Raw genomic sequence first — 19625 nt, forward strand, 5'->3', positions numbered from 1 at the left:
TTGAAAATAGATGTTTTGTTTATGGCAAAGCCACGCTGACATGCTATTTGGAGTCAGAACGCCTTCATTCCTACCTGAAACACAGCATATCTTCATGGAGCAAATGCAGCTTTTAGCAGAGAAACGGAATCCTCCAAAAAAAGTTTGTCAGAAATTCAGTGAGCTGTGAATCGTGAGGAGTTTGGACTCTGGCCCGTCCTTGCTGGCAGCTCTTTGTGAGAGTCAGCGATCGACCTGTGCACGTGTGAACTGCTGCTGCCTGACTCTGAGTGCGAGTTCATCTGCTACTAAGTTCAAGGCTGAGCCAGCTGAGAGCTCAGCTCATTCTGCGCATGATCCAACAGAAGCTCAGGCTTTGTGTCTGCATCATCACTTTAGAGCTTTATTTCAATTAGGACAATTCAAATTAAAAGTAGCCTCGGAGACCCCAGTTTCACCCCAAAAGCTCTTATTTGTTGCACCACTTCCATTTTTATTTCCATTTCTTTGTGGTTGTTTGATGATAGTGGGATTCTAGAAGAAGTGCTCTAGAGTCGCAATGAGCACAATGTCTCATTTTTACTGATCTACCTTATAAAAATTAAAAGTGACATGTTCAAACCCATAACACAGTTTGGTTTGTTTAATGTAGTATATAGTGACTCTGATATAGATGAAAGCCAGGGATGACTTTGATCATGAACTTACAAAAGTTATAGTCCTTGCAGGCGTACTAACACTGTAACCCTAACACTAACTTATTATAATATCTCCTCAGTTGAGCCACAGAAAAAGGAAGATGGTAGATAAACACTTGATTGAAAGTCTTACCTGTAAAAACAGGACTCTTGTCAACAGCTGCAATGCTTTAAAGCAACTCATTTTTGCTTTCCAAAACAAAACAAAACACCTTCCAACTTCAGGTGAGGCACTGATTCTAGATGAAGGTCCGATTGAACATTATTTTGCGCCTCTTCATGTTGATTTCGAATTTGGAGATGCGATCGAGGCCCTAAAGCTGAAGAACACCGAACTGGAAATAATGAATGCCACATTGTTTAAGAAATTGCAGGAAATTGAAAACTTGCAGAGGAAAGATCAGCAGGAGTTGGTCTTGCCGGCACTAGAAGAAATGCTGGCGTTGTCTTGTGCGAGCCACCCTCAGCCAAGTATCAATGTGGAGGACATGAATGTGGATGAGTTGAAGGAATGTTTGGTCTCAACATGTCAGACCCTTGAGCAGAGCATCACTGACAGCCAAAATCAAAAGAAACAGCTTGAACAATTTAACTGTATAAACGAGGCTGTTATAGAGAAAATAAACATTGAAAATGAAGCCCTTCAGGAGAAAGTGAAGCAGCTGGAGAACGAAGTGCAGAACCAATCCCCGATCAGCGACAGGATTGCTTACTTTTTAATGACAAAGACTGACATCGAGGCGGAGAGGAACAAATATCAGGAGGAACTCAATGAGCTCCTTAAAGAGAGGATGGAAGTCGAAGGTCTGGATGAGAATCTCAACGAACAGCTGATAAGGATGAAGGATTTCAGCAACTACATCAATTTGATCAGCGAACTTGAAAAGCAAGTCGACAACCTTCGGGATTCGGTGCAAGCGATCAAACACAAGAAGAAAAAGAAGCAGTTTTCACTGTTCAAAAAAATTTGGAAATTCTTCCTTTCAGAATCAAAGATTATTAGAGTGAATGTTGATTTCCTCATCAGAGAGAAACGGGAGGTAAGAAAAAAGATTGATAGCCTGGAAAACGAGCTGAAGGTAGTTGAGAATATTCTTAATGTTTACTGCAACATCCAAGACACATACCAGAAAGAAATGGATGATCTCCGAGAGCAAGTGAGGAACTGCGAGGAAATCATCGAGAAAACCCTTCCTTCACTTTGTCAAAGGTTCCTTAATTTCTTCTCTCTGGGACAGAGCACCGAGGAGAAGGAGCTGAAGGAAATGCCTAAAAAAAAGAAGAACTATAAGTTACTGAAGGAGCAGCTGGAAGATGTGCAGAAGTTGCTGTGTTCGCACCAAATCAATGCAGAAAAAATCAAAACTAAGATCAGCGGACTACGTGAGAAAGAACGGGCGCTCGATTTCAACATGATAGAACTAAACAGCCTGACTCTGAAGAAGCAAAAGATCAGAAAGGTATATGTCTGAAGACTTGATGGCAAAACCAAAGGCTGACTGCACCATCAAAGAACCGCAGAAAACCGGGCGTTAACATTTTATTTCGTGAATTTCCCCGTTGTGGGATCAGTAAAGTTTTATCTTGTCTCTTATCTTATCTTATTTGAAGTCTGTGGTTTGAAAATATATGTGTTGTTTATGGCAGAGCCACGCTGACATCATTCGTGCTTGGAATATTAAAGGAAAAGCGATTTTTTTACGAAGCTTTATACTGTATATGAGCTTTTTGGTTTCCTAACACCAGACACCAAACATTCATTTGAGCTTTCCTAAGATTTCTTCTTCCCTACAGAGTGAAAGGGAAGCTGAAGAAAAAGCTGAAGAACACCGAGCTGGAAATAATGAATGGCACATTGTTTAAGAAATTGCAGGAAATTGAAAACTTACAGAGGAAAGATCAGCAGGAGTTTGTCTTGCCGGCACAAGAAGAAATGCTGGCGGCGTCTTGCGCGAGCCACCCTCAGCCAATTATCAACTATCAAGAGTGATGACGCTCTCAGTGGTGCCTCTGTAGAAGTAGCACATGATGGAGAGTGGGACATGTGCTGTCCTTAGTTTGTGGAGGAAGTGTAGGCGTGTCTGAGCTTTCCTGGCCAGCTGTGTTGTGTTAGTTGTCCAGGTAAGGTCTTCAGATATGTTTCCCACCAGAAACTTGGTGCTGCTCACCCTTTCCACAGCAGCACCGTTGATGGTCAGTGGGGGACACTGTGGTGGCCTTCTCCTGAAGTCATTAACCATCTCTTTGGTATTCTCTATGTTAAGGAAGTGATTGTTATCTTTACAGCACTGGACCAGTTGGCTCACCTCACACCTGTAGGCTGCCTCATTGTTGTTGGCGATGAGGCCCACCGCAGTCATATCATCCGCAAACTTCATGATGTGATTGGTGTTGTTGCTGGGTGCGCTGTCGTGGGTCAGCAGGGTGAGGAGCAGTGGGCTGAGCACACATCCTTGTGGGGCCCCTGTGCTCAGCATGACTGTCTTGGAGGTGTTGCTGCCAGTCTGTGCACTCTGTGGCCTCTCTGTTAAGAAGTCCAGCACCCAGGTACACAGAGTGGTCTTGATTCCAAGTTTTCACATTTTGTTTATTAGCTGTTGGGGGATGATGGTGTTGAATGCTGAGCTAAAATCTAGGAACAGCATTTGCACATAGGAGTCTTTAGAATACAAGTGCGTAAGGGCTGGGTGCAGAGCAGCAGAGATGGCATCCTCAGTGGACCTGTTGGTCCTGTATGCGAACTGGAATGGATCATGGGAGGGGGTGGATTTGATGTCTTGTAGAACCAGCCACTCGAAGCACTTTATTATGGTGGATGTCAGTGCTACTGGCCAGTAGTCATTGTAACTGGATGGTTGATGTTTCTTAGGAGTTGGGATTATTGTGGTTGAAGATGTCTGTTAGGACATCCTTGAGCTCTTCAGCACAGTCCTTCAAGACTCGTCCAGGTATGTTGTCTGGTCCCGCCACCTTCCATGGGTTAATCCTGGAAAGGGCCCTCTTCACACTAACGGGAGAGAGACACCCAGTCTGCTCGTCTGGAGGAGGTGTTGTCTTCTGTGCTGGTGTGTTGTTCATTGTATCAAAGTGTCGGAAGAATTTATTAAGGCTGTTTAGCAGTCAGATGTCGCTCTTGTATGTTTGTGGAGGGGGTTTGTAGTCAGTGAGGGTCTGGATGCCCCTCCACAGGCTCTGTGCATCTCTGGTGTTGTTAAAGGGTCCTGATATTTTCTTCTTGCTGTATTGTTGTTTTGCTTCCCTGATTCCAAGGGACAGGTTGGCTCCGACTGTTGCTGGCCCTACAGTGTCTCCATCCCTGTAGGCTGAGTCTCGGGCCCTCAGGAGCCTGTGGACGTCTCATGTCAACCATAGTTTCTGGTTAGCACGGATGGTGATGGTTTGTTATGAGGGTCCTGATATTTTCTTTTTGCTGTATTGTGGTTTGAAACACTTTGTAATGCTGTGACTGCCTTCGTATATTCCTCAATGTCTGCACGGTTGTTGTTAGCGGTGGCCTGTTTGAAGATGTCCCAGTCTGTTGTACTGGAGCAGTCTTGAAGAGCAGAACAGGCCCCCACTGGCCACACCCGTACCTCCTTCTGGGTTGGTCTGATGACTCTCACCCTTGGTCTTTATGCTGGTATCAGCATGATGGTAATGTGGTCAGAGAGACCCAGGTGGGGGAGGGCGGGGGGGGGGGGGGCCTGTATGCTCCTTTGTTGTTAGTGTACACCAGTGTATTATTTCACCTGGTGGGAAAGTCCACATGATGATGCAGCTGAGGCAGGAAACCCTTTAAATCTGCTTGGTTGGAGTCCCCAGCAGCGATGAGAAACCCACTTGGATGCGCTGTCTGTTGGTCATTGATGGATTAAAAGAGTACGCTGACTGTTGCTGGTGTTCGAGCTGGGTGGGATGTAAACAGCGACCAGAATTGCCGTAAATTCCCTCAGTAGATAAAACGGCCGGTATATAAAGGAACAAAGGAAACAACACAACAACGGCCCATGCTTTGAAAGGTACTGATTGGTCCAGAGGTCCTAAAATACAAAATAAAAGCCTTTGTTGTGTGGCTTTGATTATGAACTCAAAAAACAGTTATGTCCCTGCAAGCATACCATCAACAGACTCAAACGGTTAACATATTTCCTATAGGTTGAACAGCAGCAGCATAAATATGCTTACTGAATTCTGTCTTGAAGGCCCTGAAGAACCAAACACGTCACTTGACAACAACGGCAACGCCATGAAGAAACGCATTGTTGGTTGTAACAATGAAACTAAACTTACAACAGACCCACACGAGGCAAAAATGCTATTAAATCAATGCATCGCCAAACATTTTGATGCAATTCCGCTTGCTGAACACTTCACTCAGTCTTCACCCAGACTGATTAAGGAGCCAGACATGCAGGACATAGAAAAATCACAGGGGAAACATCAGCAGGAGCTGATCTTGAAGGCAGATGAACTCCAGGAGACGCCGCATGTAAGCGACCATGAACCAATGGTGGAGGGGGAGGACATGGAGGAGAGGAAGGACACGGAGGAGGGGGAGGACATGGAGGAGGGCGAGGACACGGAGGAGGGCGAGGACATGGAGAAGGAGGAGGACACGAAGGAGGGGGGGCACATGGAGGAGGAGGACACAAAGGAGGGGGAGGACATGGAGGAGGAGGAGGACACAAAGGAGGGGGAGGACATGGAGAAAGAGGAGGACACAAAGGAGGGGGGGCACATGGAGGAGGACACGGAGGAGGGTGGGGGAAAGGTCAGGCTCACAAAATGTCAGGCCCTTGAGCAGCGCATCAATGATTTCCAAAATCAAAAGAAACAGCTTAAAAAACGTAACCATTTAAACAAGGCTGTTATAGAGAAAATAAACATTGAAAACAAAGCCCTTCAGAAGAAAGTGAAGCAGCTGGAGAATGAACTGCAGAACCAATCCCCCATCAGCTACAGGATTACTTCCTTTTTAATGGCACAGACCGAACTCGAGGCAGAGAGGAACAAATATCAGGAGGAGCTCAATACGCTCCTGGAAGAGAGGATGGAAGTCGAAGGTCTGGACGACAATCTCAACAAGCAGCTGATGAGGATGAAGGATTTCAGCAACTACACCAATTTGATCAGCGAGCTTGAAAGGTGATCAAACACAAGAAGAAAAAGAAGCAGTTTTCACTGTTCCAAAAAATTGGGAATTTGTTCTGTTCAGAACTAGAGATTAATAAAGGGAAAATCGATTTTCTTATCCAAGAGAAACAGGAGGTGTTAAAAAAGTCCAGAAACCTGGGAAATGAGCTGAATGTGCTTAAAAATATCATTACCATTCATCGTGACATCCAAGACATCCATGAGAAAGAACTGTTAGAGCTCCGACAACAAATAAGGACCAGCGAGGAAATCATCGAGAAAACCCGTCCTTCAATTCATCAAAGGTACCTTAATTTCTTCGGACCGGGACAGAGCACCCACGAGAATGAGCTGAGGAAAATGAGTAAGTACAAGAAGAAATATAAGTTACTGAAAGAGCAGCTGAAAAATGTGCAGAAGTTGCTGTGTTTGCACCAAATCAATGCAGAAAAAATCCAAACTAAGATCAGCGGACTACATGAGAAAGAACGGGCGCTCGATTTCAACCTGATAGAACTAAACAGCCTGACTCTGAAGAAGCAAGGAAAGATCGGCTAGTTTTATATTTTAAGGACCAGTTGAAATTTCTGAACGTTCTCTGTCTTGTTTGTAACAATGAAACTAAACTTACAACAGACCCACACGAGGCAAAAATGCTATTAAATCAATGCATCGCCAAACATTTTGATGCAATTCCGCTTGCTGAACGCTTCGCTCAGTCTTCACCCAAATTGATTAAGGAGCTAGAGATGAATAACGCCCATCTTAAAATAAAGATTGCCCACTTCTTTGAAGACATGCAGGACATAGAAAAATCACAGGGGAAACATCAGCAGGAGCTGATCTTGATGGCAGATGAACTCCAGGAGACGCCGCATGTAAGCAACCATGAACCAATGGTGGAGGGGGAGGACATGGAGGAGAGGAAGGACATGAAGGAGGGGGAGGACATGGAGGAGGACACGGAGGAGGGTGGGGGAAAGGTTAGGCTCACAAAATGTGAGGCCCTTGAGCAGCGCATCAATGATTTCTAAAATCAAAAGAAACAGCTTAAAAAACTTAACCATTTAAACAAGGCTGTTATAGAGAAAATAAACACTGAAAATAAAGCCCTTCAGAAGAAAGTGAAGCAGCTGGAGAACGAACTGCAGAACCAATCCCCCATCAGCTATAGTATTACCGTATTTTCACGACTATAAGGCGCACCTAAAACACTGAGATTTTCTCAAAAATCGACGGTGCGCCTTATAATATGGTGCGCCTTGTGTGTGGACTGAGTTCCAAAATCTGCTGTGCGTCTTTGGTGTGTGCACTATGGTAAACGCTCCGCCAATCAATTAGCGGCACATCTACGTGTAAGGATCCCCTAAAATGGCGCCAGTCAAGCGAGACGCGCATGAATGAGGCTTACTTTAAACTGCAAGACATCGAATATGTGGCTGAAAATGGCGATTGAGCAATCTTAGTGTTTTTGCTTTATGAGGAGGCGGCATCTCTCCATACGCGCGAGGACAACTGTTGCGCAGCGGCTGCCCGCGGATTACCAGGAGAGGGCGGCCATCTTCCGCACCTACAGCCGCGACAAGATAACCGCGCCCAGCCACATCACCAACATGGATGAGATCCCTCTGACTTTTAACATCCCTTTGACCCACAAAGTGGAGAAAAACGGACCAGCACGGTGGCGATACGCACAACGGGGCACGAGAAGTCGTCGTTCACCGTGGTTCTCGGCTGCCACGGAAATGGACAGAGTGCTGGATGACGGAAGGCGAACACTCCTTCACAAAGACTATGAGGCAACGGCGGGCAAGTTATGCCACCATATGCGAGTGGATTGTAGACGCATGGGCTATGATACCGTCTTCATGTATTGTAAGAGCTTTCACAAAATCAACGCTGAACCGGAACCGGTCGGTGAGTCCGATTCAGATGATTAAGAAGAGGAATTCGGGATGTTGGACATTGAAATAGTGCAGCTGTTTAATTCAGATACAGAAGATGAAAACTTTGATGGTTTTGTGGCAGAAGAATGAATATTTTGTTCAATAAATGTGTCAAAACTCACTGTTTTACTTCCGTTGTCATTTTTTACTGTATGTTTCAGCATGCGCCTAATAATACGGTGCGCCTTGTGTATGTTTTAAATACAGAAATAGCACCCATAACTGAGACTGCGCCTTTTAATACAGTGCGCCTTATGGTCGTGAAAATACGGTACAGTGATCCCTCGCTATATCGCGTTTCATCTTTCACGGCTTCGCTGCTTCACGGATTTTTTTTACAGTGCGGATATTTTTACAGTGCATTGTGCTCTGAATCCTGATTGGCTCAGGGGCTTTACTGTTGTACCGTGCAGCTGTTGTACTGATGAGTCGTTCATTGCAGTTCTCAAATATAATCGAAGGTGGCATATCCGTTTATAAAAATCTTCTTGCTCAGAAAAAGAAAGAGCGCCAACAACTACCCATAACAATGTTCTTCTCTCGGAGAAAGACTCCTGCGCCTTCAGTAGAAACAGACGCTACAGCGGAGCGGAGTCAGGACGAAGAGGCACAGCTGGGACTGTGAAATACGCGAGTAACAATGTTTCCAAAAATTATTGTTTTAAACACATTTTGGGCTTTAAAACAGGTTTTGATTTTTGGTTTCATTCTATAGTTCAGTATTGCATTGTAAAATAATTTTAAAAAATAAAGCTGACGACTTCACGGATTTCACTTTTCGCGTGTTATTTTTGGAACGCAACTCCCGCGATAAACGAGGGATCACTGTACTTCCTTTTTAATGGCACAGACCGAACTCGAGGCAGAGAGGAACAAATATCAGGAGGAGCTCAATACGCTCCTGGAAGAGAGGATGGAAGTCGAAGGTCTGGATGACAATCTCAACAAGCAGCTGATGAGGATGAAGGATTTCAGCAACTACATCAATTTGATCAGCGAGCTTGAAAAGCAACTCCACAGCTTTCAGGATTCGGTTAAGGTGATCAAACACGAGAAGAAAAAGAAGCAGTTTTCACTGTTCCAAAAAATTGGGAACTTGTTCGTTCAGAACTGGAGATTAATAAAGGGAAAATCGATTTTCTTATCCAAGAGAAACAGGAGGTGTTAAAAAGGTCCAGAAACCTGGGAAATGAGCTGAATGTGCTTAAAAATATCATTACCATTTATTGTGACATCCAAGACATCCATGAGAAAGAACTGTTGGAGCCCCGGCAACAAATAAGGACCAGCAAGGAAATCATCGGGAAAACCGTCCTTCAATTTATCAAAGGTACCTTAATTTCTTCGGTCCGGGACAGAGCACCCACGAGAATGAGCTGAGGAAAATGAGTAAGGACAAGAAGAAATATAAGTTACTGAAAGAGCAGCTGAAAGATGTGCAGAAGTTGCTGTGTTCGCACCAAATCAATGCAGAAAAAATCCAAACTAAGATCAGCGGACTACATGAGAAAGAGCGGATGCTCGATTTCAACCTGATAGAACTAAACAGCCTGACTCTGAAGAAGCAAGGAAAGATCGGCTAGTTTTATATTTTAAGGACCAGTTGAAATTTCTGAACGTTCTCTGTCTTGTTTGTAACAATGAAACTAAACTTACAACAGACCCACACGAGGCAAAAATGCTATTAAATCAATGCATCGCCAAACATTTTGATGCAATTCCGCTTGCTGAACGCTTCGCTCAGTCTTCACCCAAATTGATTAAGGAGCTAGAGATGAATAACGCCCATCTTAAAATAAAGATTGCCCACTTCTTTGAAGACATGCAGGACATAGAAAAATCACAGGGGAAACATCAGCAGGAGCTGATCTTGATGGCAGATGAACTCCAGGAGACGCCGCATGTAAGCAACCATGAACCAATGGTGGAGGGGGAGGACATGGAGGAGAGGAAGGACATGAAGGAGGGGGAGGACATGGAGGAGGACACGGAGGAGGGTGGGGGAAAGGTTAGGCTCACAAAATGTGAGGCCCTTGAGCAGCGCATCAATGATTTCTAAAATCAAAAGAAACAGCTTAAAAAACTTAACCATTTAAACAAGGCTGTTATAGAGAAAATAAACACTGAAAATAAAGCCCTTCAGAAGAAAGTGAAGCAGCTGGAGAACGAACTGCAGAACCAATCCCCCATCAGCTATAGTATTACCGTATTTTCACGACTATAAGGCGCACCTAAAACACTGAGATTTTCTCAAAAATCGACGGTGCGCCTTATAATATGGTGCGCCTTGTGTGTGGACTGAGTTCCAAAATCTGCTGTGCGTCTTTGGTGTGTGCACTATGGTAAACGCTCCGCCAATCAATTAGCGGCACATCTACGTGTAAGGATCCCCTAAAATGGCGCCAGTCAAGCGAGACGCGCATGAATGAGGCTTACTTTAAACTGCAAGACATCGAATATGTGGCTGAAAATGGCGATTGAGCAATCTTAGTGTTTTTGCTTTATGAGGAGGCGGCATCTCTCCATACGCGCGAGGACAACTGTTGCGCAGCGGCTGCCCGCGGATTACCAGGAGAGGGCGGCCATCTTCCGCACCTACAGCCGCGACAAGATAACCGCGCCCAGCCACATCACCAACATGGATGAGATCCCTCTGACTTTTAACATCCCTTTGACCCACAAAGTGGAGAAAAACGGACCAGCACGGTGGCGATACGCACAACGGGGCACGAGAAGTCGTCGTTCACCGTGGTTCTCGGCTGCCACGGAAATGGACAGAGTGCTGGATGACGGAAGGCGAACACTCCTTCACAAAGACTATGAGGCAACGGCGGGCAAGTTATGCCACCATATGCGAGTGGATTGTAGACGCATGGGCTATGATACCGTCTTCATGTATTGTAAGAGCTTTCACAAAATCAACGCTGAACCGGAACCGGTCGGTGAGTCCGATTCAGATGATTAAGAAGAGGAATTCGGGATGTTGGACATTGAAATAGTGCAGCTGTTTAATTCAGATACAGAAGATGAAAACTTTGATGGTTTTGTGGCAGAAGAATGAATATTTTGTTCAATAAATGTGTCAAAACTCACTGTTTTACTTCCGTTGTCATTTTTTACTGTATGTTTCAGCATGCGCCTAATAATACGGTGCGCCTTGTGTATGTTTTAAATACAGAAATAGCACCCATAACTGAGACTGCGCCTTTTAATACAGTGCGCCTTATGGTCGTGAAAATACGGTACAGTGATCCCTCGCTATATCGCGTTTCATCTTTCACGGCTTCGCTGCTTCACGGATTTTTTTTACAGTGCGGATATTTTTACAGTGCATTGTGCTCTGAATCCTGATTGGCTCAGGGGCTTTACTGTTGTACCGTGCAGCTGTTGTACTGATGAGTCGTTCATTGCAGTTCTCAAATATAATCGAAGGTGGCATATCCGTTTATAAAAATCTTCTTGCTCAGAAAAAGAAAGAGCGCCAACAACTACCCATAACAATGTTCTTCTCTCGGAGAAAGACTCCTGCGCCTTCAGTAGAAACAGACGCTACAGCGGAGCGGAGTCAGGACGAAGAGGCACAGCTGGGACTGTGAAATACGCGAGTAACAATGTTTCCAAAAATTATTGTTTTAAACACATTTTGGGCTTTAAAACAGGTTTTGATTTTTGGTTTCATTCTATAGTTCAGTATTGCATTGTAAAATAATTTTAAAAAATAAAGCTGACGACTTCACGGATTTCACTTTTCGCGTGTTATTTTTGGAACGCAACTCCCGCGATAAACGAGGGATCACTGTACTTCCTTTTTAATGGCACAGACCGAACTCGAGGCAGAGAGGAACAAATATCAGGAGGAGCTCAATACGCTCCTGGAAGAGAGGATGGAAGTCGAAGGTCTGGATGACAATCTCAACAAGCAGCTGATGAGGATGAAGGATTTCAGCAACTACATCAATTTGATCAGCGAGCTTGAAAAGCAACTCCACAGCTTTCAGGATTCGGTTAAGGTGATCAAACACGAGAAGAAAAAGAAGCAGTTTTCACTGTTCCAAAAAATTGGGAACTTGTTCGTTCAGAACTGGAGATTAATAAAGGGAAAATCGATTTTCTTATCCAAGAGAAACAGGAGGTGTTAAAAAGGTCCAGAAACCTGGGAAATGAGCTGAATGTGCTTAAAAATATCATTACCATTTATTGTGACATCCAAGACATCCATGAGAAAGAACTGTTGGAGCCCCGGCAACAAATAAGGACCAGCAAGGAAATCATCGGGAAAACCGTCCTTCAATTTATCAAAGGTACCTTAATTTCTTCGGTCCGGGACAGAGCACCCACGAGAATGAGCTGAGGAAAATTAGTAAGGACAAGAAGAAATATAAGTTACTGAAAGAGCAGCTGAAAGATGTGCAGAAGTTGCTGTGTTCGCACCAAATCAATGCAGAAAAAATCCAAACTAAGATCAGCGGACTACATGAGAAAGAGCGGATGCTCGATTTCAACCTGATAGAACTAAACAGCCTGACTCTGAAGAAGCAAGGAAAGATCGGCTAGTTTTATATTTTAAGGACCAGTTGAAATTTCTGAACGTTCTCTGTCTTGTTTGTAACAATGAAACTAAACTTACAACAGACCCACACGAGGCAAAAATGCTATTGCTATATGCAATAGCTATATGCTATTTTTCCCGACTATAAGGCGCACCTAAAACACTGAGATTTTGTCAAAAATCGACGGTGCGCCTTATAATATGGTGCGCCTTGTGTGTGGACTGAGTTCCAAAATCTGCTGTGCGTCTTTGGTGGGTGCACTATGCTAAACGCTCCGCCAATCGATTAGCGGCACATCTACGCGTAACGATCCCCTAAAATGGCGCCAGTCAAGTGAGACGCGCATGAATGATGCTTACTTTAAACTGCAAGACATTGAATATGCGGCTGAAAATGGCAATTGAGCAATCTTATTGTTTTTGCTTTATGAGGAGGCGGCATCTCTCCATACGCGCGAGGACAACTGTTGCGCAGCGGCTGCCCGCGGATTACCAGGAGAGGGCAGCCAACTTCCGTAACCCTAACCAGGAGAGGGTGGCCATCTTCCCGAACCCTAACCAGGAGAGGGTGGCCATCTTCCCTAACCCTAACCCTAACCAGGAGAGGGTGGCCATCTTCCGCACCTACAGCCGCGACAAGATAACCGCGCCCAGCCACATCACCAACATGGATGAGATCCCTCTGACTTTTAACATCCCTTTGACCCACAAAGTGGAGAAAAAGGGACCAGCACGGTGGCGATACGCACAACGTTTTTAATGGCACAGACCGAACTCAAGACGGAGAGGAACTAATATCAGGAGGAGCTCAATACGCTCCTGGAAGAGAGGATGGAAGTCGAAGGTCTGGATGACAATCTCATGGACATGGAGGAGGAGGAAGAGGATACGAAGGAGGGGGAGTACATGGAGGATTGGGAGGACATGGAGCAGGACACGGAGGAGGATGGGGGAAAGGTCAGGCTCACAAGGGACAGGTTGGCTCCGACTGTTGCTGGCCCTACAGTGTCTCCATCCCTGTAGGCTGAGTCTCGGGCCCTCAGGAGCCTGTGGACGTCTCATGTCAACCATAGTTTCTGGTTAGCACGGATGGTGATGGTTTGTTATGAGGGTCCTGATATTTTCTTTTTGCTGTATTGTGGTTTGAAACACTTTGTAATGCTGTGACTGCCTTCGTGTATTCCTCAATGTCTGCACGGTTGTTGTTAGCGGTGGCCTGTTTGAAGATGTCCCAGTCTGTTGTACTGGAGCAGTCTTGAAGAGCAGAACAGGCCCCCACTGGCCACACCCGTACCTCCTTCTGGGTTGGTCTTTATGCTGGTATCAGCATGATGGTAATGTGGTCAGAGAGACCCAGGTGGGGGGGGGGGGGGGAGGCTTGTATGCTCCTTTGTTGTTAGTGTACACCAGTGTATTATTTCACCTAGTGGGAAAGTCCACATGATGATGCAGCTGAGGCAGGAAACCCTTTAAATCTGCTTGGTTGGAGTAACCAGCAGCGATGAGAAACCCACCTGGATGCGCTGTCTGTTGGTCATTGATGGATTAAAAGAGTACGCTGACTGTCGCTGGTGTTCGAGCTGGGTGGGATGTAAACAGCGACCAGCAGAATTGCCGTAAATTCCCTCAGTAGATAAAACGGCCGGTATATAAAGGAACAAAGGAAACAACACAACAACGGCCCATGCTTTGAAAGGTACTAATTGGTCCAGAGGTCCTAAAATACAAAATAAAAGCCTTTGTTGTGTGGCTTTGATTATGAACTCAAAAAACAGTTATGTCTCTGCAAGCATACCATCAGCAGACTCAAACGGTTAACATATTTCCTATAGGTTGAACAGCAGCAGCGTAAATATGCTTACTGAGTTCTGTATTGAAGGCCCTGAAGAACCAAACACGTCACTTGACAACAACGGCAACGCCATGAAGAAACGCATTGTTGGTTGTAACAATGAAACTAAACTTACAACAGACCCACACGAGGCAAAAATGCTATTAAATCAATGCATCGCCAAACATTTTGATGCAATTCCGCTTGCTGAACACTTCGCTCAGTCTTCACCCAGACTGATTAAGGAGCTAGAGATGAATAACGCCCATCTTAAAATAAAGATTGCCCACTTCTTTGAAGACATGCAGGACATAGAAAAATCACATGGGAAACATCAGCAGGAGCTGATCTTGAAGGCAGATGAACTCCAGGAGACGCCGCATGTAAGCGACCATGAACCAATGGTGGAGGGGGAGGACATGGAGGAGAGGAAGGACACGGAGGAGGGGGAGGACATGGAGGAGGGGGAGGACACGGAGGAGGGCGAGGACATGGAGAAGGAGGAGGACACGAAGGAGGGGGGGCACATGGAGGAGGAGGACACAAAGGAGGGGGAGGACATGGAGGAGGAGGAGGACACAAAGGAGGAGGAGGACATGGAGGAGGAGGAGGACACAAAGGAGGGGGAGGACATGGAGGAGAGGAAGGACACGGAGGAGGGCGAGGACATGGAGGAGGGCGAGGACATGGAGAAGGAGGAGGACACGAAGGAGGGGGGGCACATGGAGGAGGAGGACACAAAGGAGGGGGAGGACATGGAGGAGGAGGAGGACACAAAGGAGGAGGAGGACATGGAGAAAGAGGAGGACACGAAGGAGGGGGGGCACATGGAGGAGGAGGACACAAAGGAGGGGGAGGACATGGAGGAGGAGGAGGACACAAAGGAGGAGGAGGACATGGAGAAAGAGGAGGACACGAAGGAGGGGGGGCACATGGAGGAGGACACGGAGGAGGGTGGGGGAAAGGTCAGGCTCACAAAATTTCAGGCCCTTGAGCAGCGCATCAATGATTTCCAAAATCAAAAGAAACAGCTTAAAAAACGTAACCATTTAAACAAGGCTGTTATAGAGAAAATAAACATTGAAAAGAAAGCCCTTCAGAAGAAAGTGAAGCAGCTGGAGAACGAACTGCAGAACCAATCCCCCATCAGCTACAGGATTACTTCCTTTTTAATGGCACAGACCGAACTCGAGGCAGAGAGGAACAAATATCAGGAGGAGCTCAATACGCTCCTGGAAGAGAGGATGGAAGTCGAAGGTCTGGATGACAATCTCAACAAGCAGCTGATGAGGATGAAGGATTTCAGCAACTACACCAATTTGATCAGCGAGCTTGAAAAGCAACTCCACAGCTTTCAGGATTCAGTTAAGGTGATCAAACACAAGAAGAAAAAGAAGCAGTTTTCACTGTTCCAAAAAATTGGGAATTTGTTCCGTTCAGAACTAGAGATTAATAAAGGGAAAATCGATTTTCTTATCCAAGAGAAACAGGAGGTGTTAAAAAAGTCCAGAAACCTGGGAAATGAGCTGAATGTGGTTAAAAATATCATTACCATTCATCGTGACATCCAAGACATCCATGAGAAAGAACTGTTAGAGCTCCGACAAGAAATAAGGACCAGCGAGGAAATCATCGAGAAAACCCGTCCTTCAATTCATCAAAGGTACCTTAATTTCTTCGGTCCGGGACAGAGCACCCACGAGAATGAGCTGAGGAAAATGAGTAAGGACAAGAAGAAATATAAGTTACTGAAAGAGCAGCTGAAAGATGTGCAGAAGTTGCTGTGTTCGCACCAAATCAATGCAGAAAAAATCCAAACTAAGCTCAGCGGACTACATGAGAAAGAACGGGCGCTCGATTTCAACCTGATAGAACTAAACAGCCTGACTCTGAAGAAGCAAGGAAAAATCGTCTAGTTTTATATTTTAAGGACCAGTTGAAATTTCTTAACGTTCTCTGTCTTGTTTATAATAAATGCACAATTGTAAAACTGAATAAAGCTGCATCATCCAAGTTTGCACCTCTCAAACTGAACTGAAACTGAATGATATGAAACAAAAATCTGCTAAACTTTCTTTTCCTCTAATTTTGGTCAACTCATTCAGTGATTAGATCACATTTTACATCATCTGTACATGAAGCTGCACTTTAGGGTCCAATACTGCAACGTCCCTCGTCCCACTCGCGTCCTTGCTTATCGAACTGCTGTAAAGATTTTTCATCAGGAAGAACCCAGAAATCCCAGCGGGTCATACATGGACTGGTTTCCTGTTGACAGTGACCCTGCAGTGAAGCTCAGAACACAACTAGAACCTTTTTGCCTCTGATAGAAGTCCGCCTCAACTCTTGGGGCCATTTCATCCTGTCGTACCGCAGAGGCAACCACATCAGCACTGCCGCTAACAGACCAGAACCGTCTCAGTGGCTCTGGATGAGACTCTGGGTCGGTTCTCTTCTGTTTTCCTCAAAGCTTCGTCAGGGCCGCTCGGAGATGAAGCGCCACCGAAGAGAAGAAGGATCATTTAATGTTGCTTTTATTTCCTTTGTCAGATCTTCATTGGGTCTCCTCTCAGCCATCCCACGGACAGCACAGTTAGACCAGTTGGGTTTTATCCTTTGGAAAAACTAGTCAGAACTCAGCGTTTAAAGTCAGAATTCCTTCATTTTTTTCCAAACCCAAACATGGTTCTTATGCTTTTCTGTATGTGGGACCATTACAACCTAAAGACGTATTCAGTACAGCAACAAATGATTTTTTAACAATAAATGTAACTTTATTAAGTTAAGGTTCTACATAGATGTGGCAGTTTACACAACCATTCACTCACCAGCACAAGTATGTTGCAAAATGTGCCTCTGTAAAAGTCAGGCAGGAAGTGAACGACACTTAGAAAGCGCAATTAAACTCCATTTACAGGAATCGTACTGGCAAAATAAACAAAGCATATAAATACCTAACAAGGAACAGAGAAGTGGACGCGACAGAGAGGGAGTGTAAAACATTTCATAGCATGACATTTCTTTTTTGGCTGTGTGCAAAACATCAAGACTAAAGTGCATTATTTGTCCAATTCTTCGGAGGAATGTCATGACTTTCAGAAGGGATGGAACTGCCCCCTGGTGGAACTCAATGAAAAGGAAGAAATCTCCAGGGCTCAAGTTAAATGTTTTACAGTGAAAATGCTAACTACCAGGGTCGGCATCACAAATTCTGAGATAGTTATTCAAAACTGCAGTTTTGATAGACATTCAGACAATCCCAACACTATTGACACAGCAGGAGCTAAGTGGTTTCACAAAGGAGATTTACTTTTAAGGAGTTTTCACCTGTTGGCAGAAAATGAATTAAAGGCCTATCCCCACGTTCTTTAATCTCCTTCACAGTTCTTTTAGTCTTTAACAAAGCCACAGTAAAAAAAAAAAAAACACTCTGAACACCAACTTTGTCTTCAATAAAAGCTTAGTAATTTGTTCAAAAGCAGCTCCAGTCATCAGAGGTTCAGACACTAATCCACAGGTCGGTAAAGGTAGCAAAAGCAAGTAACAGTACAAACACAGAGCTTTTTAAACAAGTGCAACTCCATGTGGTGAACGTCAGAGGACTTCAATCTGCCTGCCTTTCTTCTTTGTTACAAATGCTATTTTAGTGGCTTTTTCAGCGTGCCTAACGCCTCTCAAAGTCTATCATCCTCTATATAGAAACAGAACTAGAAATCACTGAGGATGCTGATGTCGGCAAATTCCTGACGATATCGATACGAGTACAAGGCCAAGAGGAAGGACCATTTGAGAGACAGGAAGCTCCACACGCAGGAGAGGTAGAGGCTCCGTGGGTCGGTAGGAGCTGTGTAAAGAAAAACAACATTGAATTTTTTATTTTTTTTTCTACTTACGAATGCAGCATAGACTAGGAGCATAGGAAATAGAATTACTTTGTTTCTCTGTGATGGCAAGAGTGAGGAAGATGATGAAGGCGGCCACTGCCAAAGCTGAGAAGAACACACCAATGGCGATGAAGAACTTGAGGCCTTTGAGCCAGGTGCGCCAGTAGTCCTGCACGTACATGATGTGTGTGACAAGAGCCCAGAGCGCCAAAACCCCTGCCAGACACGAGACATCATCAAGTAACGTTCATACACAACAAAACCACAATTAGTGGAATATCCCTACAAAACAGAAACACTGGTAAAACTGAAGGCGTGAAGGCACAGTCGAATGGGACAGGAGTTCTTCTGGTGGCATTACCTGCCCCCCCCCCCCCATCAAGGGGAATGCCACAGTGATAAATAATACAACCCTATATTCTGACTGGGGACAAGTGAAAACCTGGTGGACATGGGACAGCACAAGAAGCTAGTACAGACCCAGAAGAGGAAGAACCATCATTTTTCAAGAACAAAAATCTGAATAACTCAGCAGGTGTGGGACTTATAACTGTTTCTTGAATATGTCATGTTAGACTATAAAGGCCTGGTCTTGGAAATGCGATAATCTTACATTTAAACCAGAGGTTTACGCTAAAGTGCATAAAAGTACCTGACAGGCCGCCCATGGCCGCCGTCCACGGCTGTTTGTAGGCTATATTCCAGACCAAGAAAGCTGAGAGTCCAACCAGGGTCCCAAAGGTAGCATATCCTATGCTAATATAAATTCTGCTGACTCCCATTATGAAATCCGAGACGGGCTGTCCAAAAGTTTGTACTGGGCCTAAATAATAAAAGTGTTTGCACAAACGGTAATGTAGTCGAGCTAACAGCGGCTTAGCTTATGGACACATTATGTAATATCCTTGACGGGAAATAAAAGGAAATTGCGGAAAATAAATATGTCCAACACGATCAGCCAATCTACCCACAACAACAGCTCAACATGCACCGGTGTAGATCTCTATTTAAACATAAGTACCGATGACACACAATTATATATTTTAAGCCAACAGGTAGCAACAACACAGCGACATGAATGTTTATCTGTTGTGTACCGCAAAGATCGCATCTGGCAAAAAAAGAAGCAACACCACAACGGATTCCCGTCCGTAGTCGAAGCATTAATTGTTGGTAAAATAAAAAAATAATTAATATACAGATATAAATTAAGTAAATATACAGCACTCAGTCCATTTTTTAAGTTGTTGATATTTTTATGAGGTCTTTTCTAAATTCGCTAGCTCATTTTAAAACACGTCTCTCCGGTACAGTAGTCCATTATCTTACATAAAACATCTTTGTACAGAAGAAAACCGACAACTTTTTCATATACCGCCCCTGGTGGCGCCAGAAGGAACTGCGCCTCTGCGAAACACTCTTACATATAAACTGATATAAGATTAGGAGTCAAAGGAATGATAAACACATAGAATAACCATAAAAGTTTATTGCTTAGTTGGTCATCTAAAGTGTCCCAATACAATTTAGAAACCTCCAAATTCAAATTAGTAATGGGGAAAAAAAAAATTTGCAAGGGGGGGAAAAAGGTGCTCAATGCTTTAT

At 44.5% G+C, this 19625-nt stretch overlaps 2 protein-coding genes across 2 annotated transcripts; one reads left to right on the forward strand and one right to left on the reverse strand.

Annotated features, from left to right (window-relative positions):
• The first annotated feature begins 774 nt into the window (after positions 1 to 774).
• On the forward strand, positions 775 to 2363 carry LOC115249180 (chromosome partition protein Smc-like). Its single transcript, XM_029833924.1, has 2 exons — positions 775 to 902; positions 1043 to 2363. Exon 2 carries the CDS (start codon positions 1112 to 1114, stop codon positions 2147 to 2149), a length of 1038 nt encoding a protein of 345 aa, XP_029689784.1. The 5' UTR covers positions 775 to 902; positions 1043 to 1111; the 3' UTR covers positions 2150 to 2363.
• Positions 2364 to 16888: 14525 nt separating this feature from the next.
• Positions 16889 to 19149, reverse strand: slc48a1a (solute carrier family 48 member 1a). The gene is made up of 3 exons (XM_003963459.3): positions 18673 to 19149; positions 18069 to 18236; positions 16889 to 17980 (listed from the first exon to the last, which is right to left on the reverse strand). The coding sequence occupies exons 1-3, from the start codon at positions 18800 to 18802 to the stop codon at positions 17844 to 17846; spliced, it is 435 nt and encodes a 144-aa protein (XP_003963508.1). The 5' UTR covers positions 18803 to 19149; the 3' UTR covers positions 16889 to 17843.
• Between the last annotated feature and the right edge of the window lie 476 nt (positions 19150 to 19625).

The sequence above is a fragment of the Takifugu rubripes genome, chromosome 3, assembly GCF_901000725.2.
Source record: "Takifugu rubripes chromosome 3, fTakRub1.2, whole genome shotgun sequence".
Lineage (NCBI taxonomy): Eukaryota > Metazoa > Chordata > Actinopteri > Tetraodontiformes > Tetraodontidae > Takifugu > Takifugu rubripes.

Bases quoted from the DNA above. Each gene is read 5' to 3' on its own strand.
- LOC115249180 (XM_029833924.1), top strand. From the start codon at position 1,112: ATGCTGGCGTTGTCTTGTGCGAGCCACCCTCAGCCAAGTATCAATGTG.
- slc48a1a (XM_003963459.3), bottom strand. From the start codon at position 18,802: ATGGGAGTCAGCAGAATTTATATTAGCATAGGATATGCTACCTTTGGG. The intron at 18,237-18,672 runs GTACTTTTATGC...CGTGTCTGGCAG, and splicing joins GGCCATGGGCGGCCTGTCAG to GGGTTTTGGCGCTCTGGGCT. The intron at 17,981-18,068 runs GTAATTCTATTT...TTCTTTACACAG, and splicing joins TGCCATCACAGAGAAACAAA to CTCCTACCGACCCACGGAGC.